We start from the raw sequence: 19,670 nt of genomic DNA, 5'->3' as shown, positions 1-19,670 counted from the left end.
CTATTCGATCAACCCTAAATGCTAGCACATTTTGTGTTTGACTGCCACCTTGAGGTTAAATCCTGCACTACATAAATACAAACTTGGCTATCATGTTTGTGACTATACAATTTATGAGCAGAATTTTAGGTGAAATTTAACCTCAATTGGAACAGTTGTGTGGATATTACAGGAGAGTACTGTGTGGACTTATTTTCAGCTCCAAAACACTTGCCACTTGCATTTTCCATTCATTGCTCTGCACTCAAGTATAATTTATTGGAACATATCACGTCACAAAGGAGAGATTAAATACACCATTGTGCAAAAAGAGGTTAGATGGTTCTGTTTAAAAAATAATGACCATTTCATCATAATTAAAAGGATGTACAGGAGAACATGCATATAAGGGATGATGCTCCCGGCAAACCATTGCTGCTGAAGCCATTATTTATCAGGATTAATTGTTGATTACTATATGTAGTGCACACACTACAATTCTGCTATAACGTGCACTAGGAAGCAGGGGCCATTGAGTGTAGTTGTAGGTTTGTCCTTACGAGCTGTCTACCTCTCTGTCTGCTGCAGGACAACTGGACACTTGTTGCAAGGCGTCATAGATAACCCAGAATGGTTGTGTGCTCACCAGTGATAGGATCAGCGAGGATCAGCGAGTTTTCTGGAGTCTCTCCTTACCAAAATTCAATTATCCATAGTGGACAACCTTTTACTTCTACATGTACATAAGTCCTACATGATCAGCTCCATATTCTCTTATCTTAGGATGCTAAAACTGATCAGAAAACAGAATGTCACATAATTTAAATATTTTATTCACAGTACAATAATTTACAAAAGGTTTATAAAAAATGGACTTTTGTTCATAACAAATGAGAACTACACTGGCATAAATGCAGCTTTTACCAAAAGCAACCAAATCCCATTTGCACATTTTCCCATTCTGCATTTATGCCACAAAGTCTCTTCCCCTTAGAATGAAGTGCAACCAAAAGCTGAAAACACTGGCGATAAAGTTGGAGCTTGGGTGTCATTTCTTAGGCGCATCACAGTATGGCATATTGTCGAAAAGGACCTCTTCCCTTGGCTGCAGAACTGGAAAAAGACAAACCAAATAAGTTAGTGTTTCTTGGGGGAAGCAGGAACATACATTTTCAGTTCTTTTAGGAGTAATGTGTATTTAGTTCTTTTAGGAGTAATGTGTATTTAAAGGGGTATTTAAAGGGGTTACTTACTTTCTGGCCAAATTTCTAAAATACCCTACTTAACTGGTCTAAGAAGTCAAACTTAACTATTACTCATCTCTGTGCTGATGTCACGCCCCCTGCTGCCAACCGATCAGCGGACATTAGATATTAGCAATGAAGATGGAGTCAGTGGTGTGGAGGCAACTGCTTCCCTAGCTCCATCCAAGTCTGTGCAGAAAAGCATGAAAGCATTCAGCAAACGAGACATTCTGCTGCTCTTACTTAGTGAGGAGGATGGAGCCAGGGAAGCCGTATTGGGAGTATCTGTGTAATGGCTGCCATCCTGGTTGCTTTCAATTCGGCATGCTGTCCTTTGCACAAAACACTATTGGCACTGTGCTCTGAAATGGATTTTGAAAAAAAATAAATAAATAAAAATGTCAGACCATATGACATTCTCCCAAAACTCTTCTGGATAATCCAAATGGTCTCTAGCAAACTTCAGATGGGCCCAGATATGTACTGGCTTATGCAGGGGGACACGTCTGGCACTGCAGGATCTGAGTCACTGGCAGCGTAGTGTGTTACCGATGATAGCCTTTGTTACGGTGCTCCCAGCTCTCTGCAGGTCATTCACTAGGTCCCCCGTGTGGTTCTGGGAGTTTTGCTCACCGTTCTTGTGATCATTTTGACCCCATGGGGTGAGACCTTGCGGGAAGCCCCAGATTGAGGGAGATTATCAGTGGTCTTGTATGTCTTTCATTTTCTTATTGCTCCCACAGTTGATTTCATCACACCAAGCTACTTGCCTATTGCAGATTCAGTCTTCCCAGCCGGGTGCAGGGCTACAATTTTGTTTCTGGTGTCCTTCGACAGCTCTTTGGTCTTAACCATAGTGGAGTTTGGAGTGTGACTGTTTGAGGTTGTGGACAGGTGTCTTTTATACTGACAACAAGTTCAAACAGGTGCCATTACTACAGGTAATGAGTGGAGGACAGAGGAGCCTCTTAAAGAATAAGTTACAGGTCTGTGAGAGCCAGAAATCTTGAATGTTTTTAGGCGACCAAATATTTTTTTTCCACCATAATTTGCAGAATAAATCTTGCTAAATCAGACAAGGTGATTTTCTGGATTTGTTTTCTCATTTTGACTCTCATAGTTGTGGTCTACCTATGATGTCAATTACAGGCCTCTCTCATCTTTTTAAGTGGGAGAACTTGCACAATTGGTGGCTGACTAAATACTTTTTCCCCACTCTAGAATAAAGGCTATTCTAGCAAGGGGATGGCGAAGGCTTGTACGGTAAGTTACACCAATCTCTGTTATAAACTATAGTAAATTTGACATGAAGCCCTATCCCCTCCCCATTAAAGTCTACCAGCTTTCTAGAAAAGCAAATGTTGCAAATTATGCAAATATGTCATGAACTGTAGTGTGATATATACACAAAAACAGAAACCCTCATTGGGTGATTGATACATTTCCTCTAATGTGTAATTCCCACCTAGAACTCCACTAGAAAAATATAGGAACACAAACCTATTGTATTAGAATCAGTGTGAACCCCTTGGATAACTGTTGTCCTCAACAAAACTTCAACATCTTGTCCAATTTTTATCAGCTAAAAAAAAAAAAGTTTCAGATGAGCGTAAAGCATTAAATTTACCATTTTCAAAAATATTTCACTATGGTATATACAAATGCTGTAAGGGGAGTGTAATAGCAGATGATGGCCTATTGTTACACGTTTTCATGTTAAGTGTCTTTTTATATATTTTGATAATTTGTTCATTTTTCCATCATGATAATATCAATATTATTAATAATACAACTTGAATTTTTACACTGGCCACTAAGCTGAATTTTAGACTCATTTACTGCTCAGACTTTTTAGCAGTCTTATCAATACAGACAGGATAATTCTTCACAGAGCAGTCAGACTGTGGGATGCCCAGCCACAAGAGGTAGTAATGGCCGACACTGACAGCTTTTAAAAAAGGGCTGGACGATTTCTTCTCTATACACATTAAATTAACTATAACCCGCAATCTTGTGACAAAAAAAAAAAAAAAAACAATTGGTGGAGAAAGGTTGAACTTGATGGACCTAGGTCTTTTTTCAACCTATGGAACTATGTAACAAAGGATCAGCCATTTTACAAACAGGCGATACCATAGAGATTATTATTAAGTGGGGTGTGCAATATTATTCGGCCCCTTTACTTTCAGTGCAGCAAACTCACTCCAGAAGTTCATTGTGGATCTCTGAATGATCCAATGTGGTCCTAAATGCCTAATGATGATAAATATCCACCTGTGTGTAATCAATTCTCCATATAAATGCACCTGCTCTGTGATAGTCTCAGGGTTATGTTTGAAGCACAGAGAGCATCATGAAGACCAAGGAACACAACAGGCAGGTCCGTGATACTGTTGTGGAGAAGTTTAAAGCCGGATTTGGATACAAAATGATTTCCAAAACTTTAGGCTACGTGCACACGTAGAATGGACCTCTGTGGATTTTTACGCAGCGGATTTTAGAAATCCGTTTTACCTGCGGATTTACTGCAGTTTTTATGCGGACTTTGTGTGGATTCCCCTGAGGTTTTACACCTGCGGATTCCTATTGTGGAGCAGGTGTAAACCGCTGCGGAATCCGCACAAAGAATTGACATGCTGCGGAATGTAAACCGCTGCGTTTCCGCGCGTTTTTTTCCGCAGCATGGGCACAGCGTTTTCTGTTTTCCATAGGTTTACACTGTACTGTAAACTCATGGGAAACTGCTGCGGACCCGCAGCTGCAGATCCGCAGCAAAATCGGCAACGTGTGCACATAGCCTTAAACATCCCAAGGAGCACTGTGCAAGCGATCATATTGAAATGGAAGGAGTATCATACCACTGCAAATCAACCAAGACCTGGCTGTCCCTCTAAACTTTCATCTCAAACAAGGAGAAGACTGATCAGAGATGCAGCCAAGAGGCCCATAATCACTCTGGATGAACTGCAGAGACCTACAGCTGAGGTGGGACAGTCTGTCCATAGGACAACAATCAGTCGTACACTGCACAAATCTGGCCTTTATGGAAGAGTGGCGAGAAGAAAGCCATTACTCAAAGATATCCATAAAAAGTGTAGTGTAAAGTTTGAAACAAGCCACCTGGGAGACACACCTAACATCTGGAAGAAGGTGCTCTAGTCAGATGATACCAAAACCAAACTATTTGGCGTAAAGGTAACACAGCTCATCAACCTGAACACACCATCCCCACTGTCAAACATGGTGGTGGCAGCATCATGGTTTGGGCCTGCTTTTCTTCAGCAGGGACAAGAAAGACTGTTAAAATTGATGGGAACATGGATGGAGCCAAATACAGGACCATACAGGTCCTTCTCAAAAAATTAGCATATAGTGTTAAATTTCATTATTTACCATAATGTAATGATTACAATTAAACTTTCATATACTATAGATTCATTATCCACCAACTGAAATTTGTCAGGTCTTTTATTGTTTTAATACTGATGATTTTGGCATACAACTCCTGATAACCCCAAAAACCTGTCTCAATAAATTAGCATATCAAGAAAAGGTTCTCTAAATGACCTATTACCCTAATCTTCTGAATCAACTAATTAACTCTAAACACATGCAAAAGATACCTGAGGCTTTTAAAAACTCCCTGCCTGGTTCATTACTCAAAACCCCCATCATGGGTAAGACTAGCGACCTGACAGATGTCAAGAAGGCCATCATTGACACCCTCAAGCAAGAGGGTAAGACCCAGAAAGAAATTTCTCAACAAATAGGCTGTTCCCAGAGTGCTGTATCAAGGCACCTCAATGGTAAGTCTGTTGGAAGGAAACAATGTGGCAGAAAACGCTGTACAACGAGAAGAGGTGACCGGAACCTGAGGAAGCAGTGGACTGAGTCTGGTGTGGAAACATCCAGAGCCACCGTGCACAGGCGTGTGCAGGAAATGGGCTACAGGTGCCGCATTCCCCAGGTAAAGCCACTTTTGAACCATAAACAGCGGCAGAAGCGCCTGACCTGGGCTACAGAGAAGCAGCACTGGACTGTTGCTAAGTGGTCCCAAGTACTTTTTTCTGATGAAAGCAAATTTTGCATGTCATTCGGAAATCAAGGTGCCAGAGTCTGGAAGAAGACTGGGGAGAAGGAAATGCCAAAATGCCTGAAGTCCAGTGTCAAGTACCCACAGTCAGTGATGGTGTGGGGTGCCATGTCAGCTGCTGGTGTTGGTCCACTGTGTTTCATCAAGGGCAGGGTCAATGCAGCTAGCTATCAGGAGATTTTGGAGCACTTCATGCTTCCATCGGCTGAAATGCTTTATGGAGATGAAGATTTCATTTTTCAGCACGACCTGGCACCTGCTCACAGTGCCAAAACCACTGGTAAATGGTTTACTGACCATGGTATTACTGTGCTCAATTGGCCTGCCAACTCTCCTGACCTGAACCCCATAGAGAATCTGTGGGATATTGTGAAGAGAAAGTTGAGAGACGCAAGACCCAACACTCTGGATGAGCTTAAGGCCGCTATTGAAGCATCCTGGGCCTCCATAACATCTCAGCAGTGTCACAGGCTGATTGCCTCCATGCCACGCCACATTGAAGCAGTCATTTCTGCCAAAGGATTCCCGACCAAGTATTGAGTGCATAACTGAACATTATTATTTGATGGTTTTTTTGTTTGGTATTAAAAAACACTTTTATTTGATTGGTCGGGTGAAATATGCTAATTTATTGAGACAGGTTTTTTGGGTTATCAGGAGTTGTATGCCAAAATCATCAGTATTAAAACAATAAAAGACCTGACAAATTTCAGTTGGTGGATAATGAATCTATAGAATATGAAAGTTTAATTGTAATCATTACATTATGGTAAATAATGAAATTTAACACTATATGCTAATTTTTTGAGAAGGACCTGTATTTGAAGAAAACCTGTTGGAGTCTGCAAAAGACCTGAGACTGGGATGGAGATTTGTCTTCCAACAAGACAATGATCCAAAAGCAAAATCTACAATGGAATCGTTTACAAAACCGTATCCGGGTGTTAGAATGGCCAAGTCAAAGTCTAGACCTCAATCCAATCGAGAATCTGTGGAAAGAGCTGAAAACTGCTGTTCACAAACGATCTCCATCAAACCTCAGTGAGTTTGAGCTGTTTGCCAAGGACGAATGGGCAAGAAATTCAGTCTCTCGATGTACAAAACTGATAGAGACATACCCCAAGCGACTTGCAGCTGTAATCGCAGCAAAAGGTGGTGCAACAAAGTATTACGTTAAAGGGGCTGAATAATATTGCACGCCCCACTTTTCAGTTTTTGAATTTCCACAGAAATTTAATATAGCCAATAAATTTTGTTCAACTTCACAATTGTGTTCCACTCGTTGTTGATTCCTCATCAAAAATTTACGTTTGGTATCTTTATGTTTGAAGCAAGATATGTGGGAAAAGGTTGAAAAGTTCCAGGGAGCCGAATACTTTTGCAAGGCACTACATACTAATATATACAGTGGGGCAAAAAAGTATTTAGTCAGTCAGCAATAGTGCAAGTTTCACCACTTAAAAAGATGAGAGGCGTCTGTAATTTACATCATAGGTAGACCTCAACTATGGGAGACAAACTGAGAAAAAAAAATCCAGAAAATCACATTGTCTGTTTTTCTATCATTTTATTTGCATTTTATGGTGGAAAATAAGTATTTGGTCAGAAACAAAATTTCATCTCAATACTTTGTAATATAGCCTTTGTTGGCAATGACAGAGGTCAAACGTTTTCTGTAAGTCTTCACAAGGTTGCCACACACTGTTGTTGGTATTTTGGCCCATTCCTCCATGCAGATCTCCTCTAGAGCAGTGATGTTTTTGGCTTTTCGCTTGGCAACACGGACTTTAACTCCCTCCAAAGGTTTTCTATAGGGTTGAGATCTGGAGACTGGCTAGGCCACTCCAGGACCTTGAAATGCTTCTTACGAAGCCACTCCTTCATTGCCCTGGCGGTGTGCTTTGGATCATTGTCATGTTGAAAGACCCAGCCACGTTTCAACTTCAATGCCCTTGCTGATGGAAGGAGGTTTGCACTCAAAATCTCACGATACATGGCCCCATTCATTCTTTCATGTACCCGGATCAGTCGTCCTGGCCCCTTTGCAGAGAAACAGCCCCAAAGCATGATGTTTCCACCACCATGCTTTACAGTAGGTATCGTGTTTGATGGATGCAACTCAGTATTCTTTTTCCTCCAAACACAATAGTTCCAGTTTGGTTTCATCAGACCATAGGACATTCTCCCAAAACTCCTCTGGATCATCCAAATGCTCCCTAGCAAGCTTCAGACGGGCCCGGACATGTACTGGCTTAAGCAGTGGGACACGTCTGGCACTGCAGGATCTGAGTCCATGGTGGCGTAGTGTGTTACTTATGGTAGGCCTTGTTACATTGGTCCCAGCTCTCTGCAGTTCATTCACTAGGTCCCCCCGTGTGGTTCTGGGATTTTTGCTCACCGTTCTTGTGATCATTCTGACCCCACGGGGTGGGATTTTGTGTGGAGCCCCAGATCGAGGGAGATTATCAGTGGTCTTGTATGTCTTCCATTTTCTAATTATTGCTCCCACTGTTGATTTCTTCACTCCAAGCTGGTTGGCTATTGCAGATTCAGTCTTCCCAGCCTGGTGCAGGGCTACAATTTTGTTTCTGGTGTCCTTTGCCAGCTCTTTGGTCTTCACCATAGTGGAGTTTGGAGTCAGACTGTTTGAGGGTGTGCACAGGTGTCTTTTTATACTGATAACAAGTTTAAACAGGTGCCATTACTACAGGTAATGAGTGGAGGAAAGAGGAGACTCTTAAAGAAGAAGTTACAGGTCTGGGAGAGCCAGAAATCTTGATTGTTTGTTTCTGACCAAATACTTATTTTCCACCATAAAATGCAAATAAAATGATAAAAAAAACAGACAATGTGATTTTCTGGATTTTTTTTCCTCAGTTTGTCTCCCATAGTTGAGGTCTACCTATGATGTAAATTACAGACGCCTCTCATCTTTTTAAGTGGTGGAACTTGCACTATTGCTGACTGACCAAATACTTTTTTGCCCCACTGTGTATATATATATATATATATATATATATATATATATATATATATATATATATATATATATATATATATATATATATATATCCTCACTTCTCTTATTTTCCCATCACGCCTCTCATTTTCCCCCTCACTCCTCTCATTTCCCCCCTAACTCTTGTCATTTTGACCTCATCTGTCATTTTCCGATCACTCCACTATTTTCCCTCACTCCTCATTTTGCACTCCCACCTTTTCATTTTCACCTCACACCTCTCATTTTCACCTCAGTATATACATGTTTGTCATCTCCCTTATATATAGTATACACCTGTATGTCCTCTCCTGTATATAGTACATACCTGTATGTCATCTCCCCTATAAATAGTATATACCTGCTGTATGTCGTCTCCTCCTGTATATAGTATATACCTGTGTGTCATCTCTTCTGTATATAGTATATACCTGTAGGTCATCTCCTCCTATATATAGTATAAACCTGTATGTCATCTCCTGTATACAGTATGCACCTGTATGTCATCTCCTCCTGTATATAGTATATACCTGTGTGTCATCTCCTGTATTAGACCTCATTCACAAGTTATTTTGTCAGTATTTTTACCTCAGTATTTGTAAGCTAAATTGGCAGCCTGATAAATCCCCAGCCAACAGGAAGCCCTCCCCCTGGCAGTATATATTAGCTCACACATACACATAATAGACAGGTCATGTGACAGACAGCTGCCGTATTTGGTACATTTGTTGCTCTTGTAGTTTGTCTGCTTATTAATCAGATTTCTATTTTTGAAGGATAATACCAGACTTGTGTGTGTTTTAGGGCGAGTTTCATGTGTCAAGTTGTGTGTGTTGAGTTGTGTGGCGACATGCGTGTAGCAACTTTGTGTGTCGAGTTGCATGTGACAGGTTAGTGTAGCAAGTTGTGTGCAGCAAGTTTTGCGCGTGGCGAGTTTTATGTGTGGTGCGTTTTGAGTATGTGTAAGTTTTGTGTGAGGCAACTTTTGCATGTATTGCAACTTTTGTGCATGTGGCAATTTTTCCGTGTGTGCAAGTTTTGCGTGTGGCGAGTTTTCCATGAGGTGAGTTTTGCACGCGTGGTAAGTTTTGCATGAGCCTAGTTTTGCATGTGGCGAATTTTGAACGGTGACTTTTGTGTTTCGACTTTTGTGGCGATGTTGGTGTATGTGTGGTGAAATGTGTGCGGAGGGTGGTATATGTGTTCAAGCACATGGTAGTGTGTGGCGCATTTTGTGTGTGTTTATATCCCCGTGTGTGGTGAGTATCCCATGTCGGGGACCCACCTTAGCAACTGTACGGTATATACTCTTTGGCGCCATCGCTCTCTCTTTAAGTCCCCCTTGTTCACATCTGGCAGCTGTCAATTTGCCTCTAACACTTTTCCTTTCACTTTTTCACCATTATGTAGATAGGGGCAAAATTGTTTGGTGAATGGGAAAGCGCGGGGTTAAAATTTCACCTCACAACATAGCCTATGACGCTCTCGGGGTCCAGACGTGTGGCTGTAGCTGTGAAGGTGCAGATGCCAATCCCGGACATACACACACACATTCAGTATATGTATATGTATATAATATATATATATATATATATATATATATATATATATATATATATATATATATATATATATATATATATATATATACTGTATATATAATTGTCTAAGGGTTTAATTGTCTGTCTGTCCTGGAAATCCCGCGTCTGATTGGTCGAGGCAGCCAGGCCTCGACCAATCAGCGACGGGCATTGTGCTCCACTGCTGTCAAGTGCCGCCATTGTGTTGTCTAAGGGTCTAATTGTCTGTCTCGGAAATCCCGCCTTGATGATTGGTCGAGGCCAGCCTGAGAGTGGCTAATAAAAGGAAAAGATTAATATGGGCAAAAGAACAGACATTGGACAGAGGAAGATTGGAAAAAGGTGTTATGGACAGATGAATCCAAGTTTGAGGTGTTTGGATCACACAGAAGAACATTTGTGAGAACAGAACAACGGAAAAGATGCTGGAAGAGTGCCTGATGCCATCTGTCAAGCATGGTGGAGGTAACGTGATGGTCTGGGGTTCCTTTGGTGCTGATAAAAGTTGGAGATTTGTACAAGGTAAAAGGGATTTTGAATAAGGAACGCTATCACTCCATTTTGCAATGCCATGCCATACCCTGTGGACAGCGCTTGATTGGAGCCAATTTCATCCTACAACAGGACGGTACACCTCCAAATTATGCAAGAACTATTTTGGGAAGGAAGCAGGCAGCTGGTATTCTATCTGTAATGGAGTGGCCAGCGCAGTTACCGGATCTCAACCCCATTGAGCTGTTGTGAGAGCAGCATGACTGTATGGTACGCAAAAAGTGCCCATCAAGCCAAAACAACTTGTGGGAGGGGCTTTTGGAAGCATGGGATGAAATTTCTCAAGATTACCTCAGCAAATTAACTGCTAGAATGCCAAAGGTCTGCAGTGCTGTAATTGCTGCAAAGGGAGCATTCTTTGACGAAAGCAAAGTTTGAAGGAGAAAATTATTATTTCAAATAAAAATCTTTTTTTTCGAACCTTGTCAATGTCTGGACTAGATTTTCAATTCATTTGGCAACTCATTTGATTAATAAAAGCATGAGTTTTCATGGAAAACACAAAGTTGTCTGGGTGACCCTAAACTTTGGAACCGGGGGAGCAGACAGGGTCATCACCCCGGGCCCCCGCGCTCTAAGGAGTCCCACCCTGCACTGCCTCCCAGCTGCTATGCGGCCCCTGAGCAGGCGGGGGTGGGGGGCCTTTCCCGGTGCCAGCAGTGGGCCCCCCGCCCGTCATCGCAGGTTCAGTTGTATCAGCATCTAGCCGATACAGCTGACCGCATTGATGAGAGGAGCGCTATGCTCCCTCTCCCATCATCCCCCTGTCAGCGTCTGACACCACCACTGACAGAGTTGCGATGTTGTCACTACTCAGCGCCCGCGGTCCAGAGACATGCAGGCGCTCAGAGCAGTGGAGGAACCAGGAGGAAGAGAGGCAAGTATTGGATTTATTTTTTTTATGGGGGTGCATCATGTTATACAGGCTGCCTATGGGGGGGTGTATTATACTGTAGAGGCTGCCTATGGGGATGCATTATACTATACAGGCTACCTATGGATGGGGGTGCAATATACTATACAGGCTGCCTATGGGGGCGCAATTACTATACAGGCTGCCTATGGGGGCGCAATATACTATACAGGCTGCCTATGGGGTGAAATATACTATACAGGCTGCCTATGGGGGTGCATTATACTATTTGACAATCAATTTTACATGCTGTTGTGCAAATGGAATAGACAACAGATGCTAAATTATTGGCAATTATCAAGACACACTCAATGGAGTGGTTCTGCAGGTGGGGACCACAGACCAAATCTCAGTACCAATGCTTTCTGGCTGATGTCTTGGTCACTTTTGAATGTTGGTTGTGCTTTCACACTCGTGGTAGCATGAGACGGACTCTACAACCCACACAAGTGGCTCAGGTAGTGCAGCTCATCCAGGATGGCACATCAATGTGAGCTGTGGCAAGAAAGTTTGCTGTGTCTGTCAGCGTAGTGTCCAGAGGCGCTACCAGGAGACAGGTCATTACACCAGGAGACGTGGATGGCGCCGTAGGAGGGCAACAACCCAGCAGCAGGACTGCTACCTCAGCCTTTGTGCAAGGAGGAACAGGAGGAGCACTGCCAGAGACCTGCAAAATGACCTCCAGCAGGCCACAAATGTGCATGTGTCTGCACGAACGGTTAGAAACTGACTCCATGATGGTCTGAGTGCCCGACGCCCACAGATGGGGGTTGTGCTCACAGCCCAACACCGTGCAGGACGCTTGGCATTTGCCACAGAACACCAGGATTGGCAAATTCGCCACTGGTGCCCTGTGCTCTTCACAGATGAAAGCAGGTTCACACTGAGCACGTGACAGAGTCTGGAGATGAAGTAGAGAGCGATCTGCAGCCTGCAACATCCTTCAGCATGAACGATTTGGCAGTGGGTCAGTAATGGTGTGGGGTGGCATTTCTTTGGAGGGCCGCACAGCCCTCCATGTGCTTGCCAGAGGTAGCCTGACTGCCATTATGTACAGAGATGAGATCCTCAGACCCCTTGAAACCATATGTTGGTGCGGTTGGCCCTGGGTACCTCCTAATGCAGGACAATGCCAGACCTCATGTGGCTGGAGTGTGTCAGCAGTTCTTGCAAGATGAAGACATTGAAGCTATGAACACATCTGGGACATCATGTCTCGCACCATTCACCAACGTCACATTGCACCACAGACTGTCCAGGAGTTGGCGGATGCTTTAGTCCACGTCTGGGAGGAGATCCCTCAGGAGACCATCCGCCACCTCATCAGGAGCATGCCCAGGCATTTTAGAGAGGTCATACAGGAACATGGAGGCTACACACTACTGAGCATCATTTCCTTTTCTTGAGGCATTTCCACTGAAGTTGGATCAGCCTGTAACTTCATTTTCCACTTTGATTTTGAGCATCATTCCAACTCCAGGCCTCTCTGGGATATATGTTGTGATTTACGTTGATAATTTTTAGGTTTTATTGTTCTCAACACATTCCACTATGTAATGAATAAAGATTTACAACGGGAGTATTTCATTCAGTGATATCTAGGATGTGGGATTTTAGTGTTCCCTTTATTTTTTTTGAGCAGTGTATTTTGCACCCCCTGGGAAACATGTACCATAGGTTGAGAACTAGAGCCTAGAAGACAAAGGATATCAAGTGGTGCAGTTCAGATACACTAAATTTAAAACATCTGAGCAGTTTTACATTTTCAAAGTTACGTTTAGAAGTTTGATCAAAGGATCACCATGGACCGGGAGCTCTTGGCATTTTGATACAGAATATGTAAAGTCATAATAATTCACCTGTAAGGAAACTACTGTGATTCACTATAAGGCCGGGATCACACATGCAAGAAATATGGCCGAGTCTCGCATAGTAATACCCGGCATTGCCGCCGTCACTCAGGAGCGGAGCGTGCTGCCGCATAGCAATACATGCAGCCGCACGCTCTACTCCCGAGTGCCGGGTATTAACATGCGAGACTCGGCCGTGTTTCTCACATGTGTGATCCCGGCCTAATAGTAAGGAAAGGACATAAGCCATCTTAGTCACTGTTCACACTTTTGTAGTAGAATTTCATGGCTTATACTTGTGACATAAGGCTTTGACATACAGTATACAGTCAAGAACAAAAGTTTTGAGACTGACAGAAGTCGCAAACTTTGTGAAAACCAAAATTTCTGCATTTTTAAGATTTTTTTAGTCAGATGTTTCTGTGGTAAAACCTGCCATCTGACAACTCCAACTGATGAAATAAAGGGTCCTTACCTCAGATATTTTTTCAGGAGCACTTTCATTTCTATTCTTCTGGAATTCTTCATTGATTTTCTGCCTGGCAGCTGAAATATAAAACAGCCAATCTGTAAACTCAAGGTGTATACAAGAGGAGGTTAATTTAGGGGTTGTATTATTATCCAATTAGGGCATAACTTTTAAAACACAATAGCTGACGGCCATACAGAAAAATGGCTGCCACTCAACACCGCATTGCCTCGGCGACCGACCAATCCTGTATAGCCAGAAGCAACAAAACATGTGTGTGACAGATTAATATCTGTTCCTTTTTGAGAAGGAAAGTAACAGCTATCATTGGCGATGGAGAACATTTATTAAAAGGGAATACGAATATTGAAAGGATTGTTCGCATAAAAAAAACAAACAAAAAAAAAAGACGACATTTAAGATCATATAACAAAAAATCCACAAATGAAATCAATAGAAAAGAAAAATATCCTTGAATCTACTGTACTTCGAGCGAGATCTACCACTGATTTATATTCATGTAAACCTTTATTTTACCAGTGATAAATAGTTGGACTTGTATTATGTGCCTTATCCAAATCATGTCATTATGTTACATTTACAGTGCCTTATAAAAAGACTAAATCACTTACCGGTAATAGGATTTTCCAGAACCCATGACAGCACCAACTGAGAGAGATCTGCCCATCAAGGACAGGAAACCTACATCATAAAAGGGCGGAACCACTCCCCCACATCAGTTGGATGGGAGAGCATGAGAGGACCTCAGTCAACACCGCCCGATCACTTGAGGAATAGGCTAAACTAGTGGCTTCTCTGATCCATCTAGTTAAGAGTACTCTTTGAAACTTTCTTACCCTTCCTAGGACCATGGAAGGAGATGAACAATGATTCTTTTGCCACGGGCTTATGGCCAAAACATTTTATCTGTCATTTTCTAACATCTAATGTCTAGGAATTGCATAAAGTGAACGCTAAACGACAAGGCCTGAATGTCACCCTAGGAGTAGATGTTAGGCCCACCAAGAGATTTTTTTCAACGTAAAAATTTTGACACAATCTCTTGGTTCGAAAGCAGAGCAGGTCAGTGCCTCAAGTACCAGGTTCAAATCCCATGGTGGAATTTTTGGAGTAACAACTCGTTTTCATCCCTCTGAAGGAGTGCAGGGCGCAGTAGAGGGATTCTGGAGCCGTAACTGAAGTGCATGGGATGGTGGTGGTATTGTAATGAGGACAGGGGGCAAGGATTACTTCCAGGCACCGCACGCCCCGGAGCCGAGAAGAAATTATTAGCATAAAGACAGAATATAACATTTCCCCACAAGACCATTAATATGTGGCATACAGGTAGGACTAGTGTAACATTTCTATTACCTACAGTATATGCCCATATTAATAGGTCATAGACATCCCAGGGGTGTGACAGATTCCCTTTAAGAGTGTCATTATTCATCTATTGCTTGCCAAGTTATAATTATATAGTGCTTCTAAGACCATGTTCACACATTCAGTATTTCGTCAGTATTTTACCTCAGTATTTGTAAGTCAAAATCAGGAGTGGAACAATCAGGAAAAGTATAATAGAAACACGTCACCACTTCTGCATTTTCACCCACTCCTGGTTTTGACTTACAAATACTGATATAAAATACTGAACGTGTGAACATGAGCCAAGGCAGATATCTGTGTTGGTGTTCATGGATAGACCACTTTCCCGTCCCTCCTGGAGAAATTCTAAGATTGACAAATTAACAGTATAGAGGATATATAGGATAGTATCAATTATGTCTTATGAAAAAACCCTCATCCATTAAAAAGTTATACATTTTATTAATATTTAATTAAAAAAGAACTACCACATACGGTATATTCCCAAAACATAAAGTTTTTACAAAGTGGCACTACAAAAGTAAACTATAAGTCATAGGTGATATATATCAAATCAGGGATTATAGGTAGGCAGGGAACCTCAATCCTTTCCCTAATAATTATCCCTCATTATGGTACTTGCCCAAAAGTTGGCACCCTGAATTAAGCACGCAAGTTGTGGCGCACCGGCTCGCCCTGACAAAAATCAAACCAAACAGATAACCATGAACAGGAATGGGGAAACGTGTTGAGGCCGCAATATAATGGTAGCCATGTGGGTGTCTATATTATGTGACAAGCTGGGACCTGCTGCATTTAATGGACTCACTATTTACATCTTGATTCCACGATTAGGTGGTATTTGACACTTTTGCAGTATTGGCAGCTTATTAGAGGCACGGACACTATCGATTTGTTTTGAGAATACTTGAATTATGCTTTGCAAATATTGGAGAAGCCATATTTCGTATAAGCTATAGTTCAGTTATATGCATTGTCACTCTATTTACGCTCATTGTTATATCATGTGCCAAAACTACATTTGGTTTGATATGTTTTCGCATGCTGTCTTCCCTATACATGCCTGGCAGAGCTTTTTATGCCATAAGCTGGGTTTGAGTTTAGATATGCATCTTCTAGGCCAAGAGAGTGACCCGCTACAAAAGTGAACTTTCTCAAAGATTCCTTACCAAACAGCTACTAGTGATGGTACCAGGTCTGGAGGCGGAATCAGATCACCAGAGTAATCTCCCCTGGAGGGTGTGCTGCGGCTTTGCTGGCAGGACCTACTGACAATTCTGGTGCTTTCCCCATGTCGTCGTTGCTGCTTAGGTCTCGAGAGCTGCTGAACCTGCAGCTGCGTTTGCTACTCCATGCCAAAATTGGGAGGAAGTGCTGGAGTCACCAATAATCCGGCGGTCTTAAATCACATTTAAATGCAGGACCAGCCTAGTCAGCACCCTGTCCAAATGACCACCTTGTCCGGACCGCTCTTGAAGTGCTTCAACTCTTTCGGGTCCCATGTCACCAGCACGCTAGTCATCATGATGCGCCTTATAGCCTCACGAGTGAATAGGCGACTGGGCAGGAGACTTTTCTTCTTTATTCTGCACTGGGTATGGGTTCCTCATCAAGGACAGGAAACCAACCGCTAAGGGGGAAAGGTTCCACCCTTTTTATTCTGTAGGTTTCCTGTCATTGATGGTGGTGGACACTATCAGGCGGTGCAGTCATGGGTGAAAGGAAAAAGTATGTGCCTTTTTCAAGGCTGTAAGCTATTGCTTCTACATACAATGTCTGCACTCAGGAAACACTACGGGGACTATTTATAGTCTAAGGCAGGGGTGCAAGAGGACAGTCCCCCAACAGTGCATATTTTCAGGATTACTTTAGTATTGCATCGATGATCATTTAATCACCTGCACAGGTGATGATTCCAACATCTTGTGCAATGCTGAGGAAATTCTGAAAACATGACCTGTTGGTGGCCCTTGAGGACTGGGGTTGTGCATCCTTCGTCTAAGGCCATGTTCAAAATGTAATTTCTTACAGGGAAAAGTAAAGGAAATTGGGGGGGGGGGACGGGACGCTGCTGTAGTTCTTTAAAAGTGAAGTCCCACCTTTAGGCCTTCTTCTCAATCAACGTGTGAATGTTATGAAGTTTTTTCTCAGTTTTACTTTTTAAGGGGAACCTGACCGGAGATTCATGCAGCAGTGCATGTTTTACTCTGAAAGTTTATTTAAAGAAAACATACTAGGACTAGGTGTCTCAAATGACTAGTCCAAGAGAGGCCCCCGGTGGCTACTCCCCACCAATCTCCCTTAGACTGAGAGGTCTCTCAATATATACACACACATATAGGGAGTGACCTGTCAGTCTAGGGAAGCGGAAGAGGGGAAGGGGGTCGAAGCTGCAAGGAACTTGCCCTAAACTCGTTCATTTCGGATACATAGTTCTGGTCGGATTTTCAAAATAGGTTTACTCGGACATGACGCAGCCAGTATCTGATTTGCGCTGCCTGTGATTTGGGTTAATGGGAGAATTAGATCTGAAAAACAGTCAGAATAGTGCGTGCCACGTGTCCACCTCCTTATGTAAAAAACAAAAAGAGTCACGTGGACTAGCCCATTAGACCAATCACTTGCACTGGCTTCTGCGAGGACTGTTTGGCAAATGGACCGAAAATACACTTTTCTAAACAAGAACAAGACCACCTTTTGACATGTGTCGATCAGAAATGTCAAAGTGAACCCTCTAGTTGCATAAAAGAGGCTTAGTCGAATCAAGGGAATCTCAACGTTGGAATATCCCACCAAATCCAGTTTTACCAATCAATAACCCATAGATATCATTCTAGACGGCATGTAACAGCACAAGAGGATCGAGGGGAGATACTGTGAAAATGTGTGGCATTGAGCCATAAAGATTGTACAGGGTTTTTTTATGACAGTGCAGAGGCCACGACCCATTTGTACATATTAATCATTTTATCTATACAGCTCCAACATATTCTTCAGAACTTTACAATTATCCTCGGCACAACTGTCGGTTTACTATGAAATCCACAAAAGTGACCCGAACAGAAAAACATTGTGTACTCAGTAATTCCTGCTCACCGGCTAATGCCCGCACATCATTCTGGAACACGTGTTGTCTTGTTCGGTGCAAGGTCTTGAAAAGCTTCAGAACCTGATAAATTTACAGGAAACAACAAGTCTGAAAATTGTGGCTGGAAAAGTGTCTAACCAATATTAGGCCAATGCACGGTAACAAGCAGGTCCTTGCAGTAAACCCCCGGGACCACTGGTACAATACTGTGGCAAAATGCCCTTAATTACTTATGCAAAAAAAACCTGCTCCAGGACCAATTCACACAGTAATGTGTCATTTTTATACCAAAAGTCTACAAATGATGCTTTACGAAAAAAATCAGTCTCCTTCCCCCTCTAGTAGCTAACAATGTAGTCCATTCTTCTCTCCATGCAAATAGAGGACATAGCATCCCGAGGCTGAAGAAATATCCTGTGTGACATCCAGAAAGCAATGAAAATAGGAGATACAACATTAGAGACCACACACACACACACACACACACACACACACACACACACACACACACACACACACACACACCAGGCAGTAAAACAATGTTGGGGTTAGCAAGGTGTCTGGCAGGTGCCTGGTGGTTGGGGGTATGAGGGGTTTGGGTGGGCAGCTTGGTCAAAAAGGTAGATGGTGACTGCACTTGGATGACATAGGAGTGCACACAATTTTTCACAGACTGACACAATGGAGAATTTTTTTTTCCCACCTTCTCCATATCCGAGAGAATTGGATCACACGCTGATCGGAGTGTGATTAGCAGAATCGGAGCGATTTTCTTGGAGGAGAGACAACATGGTGGTGTGACCCCAGCCTTACACGGACAATGGCACATGTTGGGATGTTGCTGGGGGACATCACCGCCTGTGGGAATGAAGCCATCACCAGTGCTGAGAAATCACGCGGCCACATCCAGAACCATCATGGGTGGCACAATGCTGACGTCACAGCAGCACTGTATGGGGAAAGGTAATGCCTCTTGGGATGATGACGTCAGTCTGTCTGTCAGTCAGTCAGTACGCGCAGCTCATTAATATTCCGCCAGGGCGAGTGTCTGCGGTGCTGACATGCCACTGTTGATTGGCTGCAGCCGTCACTCTTTGCGGACAGAGCCGCCATTGCTGACATGGGGCCCATATGGGAGAAGGGAATAGTTTTCTATTGTAATTGGGGTCTTGAAACAATTCGTGCAGCCTGACTAAAAAAACACAGAAATGAAACAGTGATCCCCTCATAAGTCTAAAACGTATCTCCCCCATGAGCCCCGCACTGCCTTCACTACTCACCTTCATTCTGCCAGCCATGCCCCTCACATCCTCCACAGGTCAGAAACGTCAAGTTTCTCACCAATCACAGCTCAGTGAAATAACCACGCCCCTTGTTGCGTCGTGTGCGTGACTCGTCCGGCGTCATTTTGGAAATGGGAAACTCATACACGTCCGCTTTATAGTCCAGTCTTTCCCAATTCCAAAATGGCGGCCAGATGAGCTCCCAGTGTGACGACATTGGCCGGCGCCGACG

General features: G+C 42.9%; 1 protein-coding gene across 2 annotated transcripts; it reads right to left on the bottom strand.

Moving 5' to 3' along the window:
* Positions 1–791: 791 nt before the first annotated feature.
* On the bottom strand, positions 792–19,551 carry LYRM7 (LYR motif containing 7). Of its 2 annotated transcripts, none has more exons than XM_077291590.1 (5): positions 19,436–19,551; positions 18,164–18,236; positions 13,685–13,755; positions 2,724–2,805; positions 792–1,092 (listed from the first exon to the last, which is right to left on the bottom strand). In XM_077291590.1, exons 1-5 carry the CDS (start codon positions 19,451–19,453, stop codon positions 1,028–1,030), a joined length of 309 nt encoding a protein of 102 aa, XP_077147705.1. In that variant the 5' UTR covers positions 19,454–19,551; the 3' UTR covers positions 792–1,027. The 2 variants fall into 2 exon arrangements, with proteins under 2 accessions (XP_077147705.1, XP_077147713.1); XM_077291598.1 differs by having other exon boundaries at positions 18,859–19,443.
* Positions 19,552–19,670: the final 119 nt, after the last annotated feature.

This window comes from Ranitomeya variabilis, chromosome 1, assembly GCF_051348905.1.
Source record: "Ranitomeya variabilis isolate aRanVar5 chromosome 1, aRanVar5.hap1, whole genome shotgun sequence".
NCBI classification, from domain to species: domain Eukaryota; kingdom Metazoa; phylum Chordata; class Amphibia; order Anura; family Dendrobatidae; genus Ranitomeya; species Ranitomeya variabilis.
The sequence above is the reverse complement of the archived record's forward strand: the minus strand, read 5'-3'. Positions and strand labels throughout refer to the sequence as shown.

Excerpts from the sequence above, each read along its gene's own strand:
- LYRM7 (XM_077291598.1), bottom strand. The coding sequence starts at position 18,984 with ATGTGCCATTGTCCGTGTAAGGCTGGGGTCACACCACCATGTTGTCTC. Across the intron at positions 2,806-13,684 it reads CTCCTGAAAAAATATCTGAG|CTGATAAAAATTGGACAAGA; the intron begins GTAAGGACCCTT and ends TTTTTTTTTTAG. Across the intron at positions 1,093-2,723 it reads CACTGATTCTAATACAATAG|TTCTGCAGCCAAGGGAAGAG; the intron begins GTTTGTGTTCCT and ends GTCTTTTTCCAG.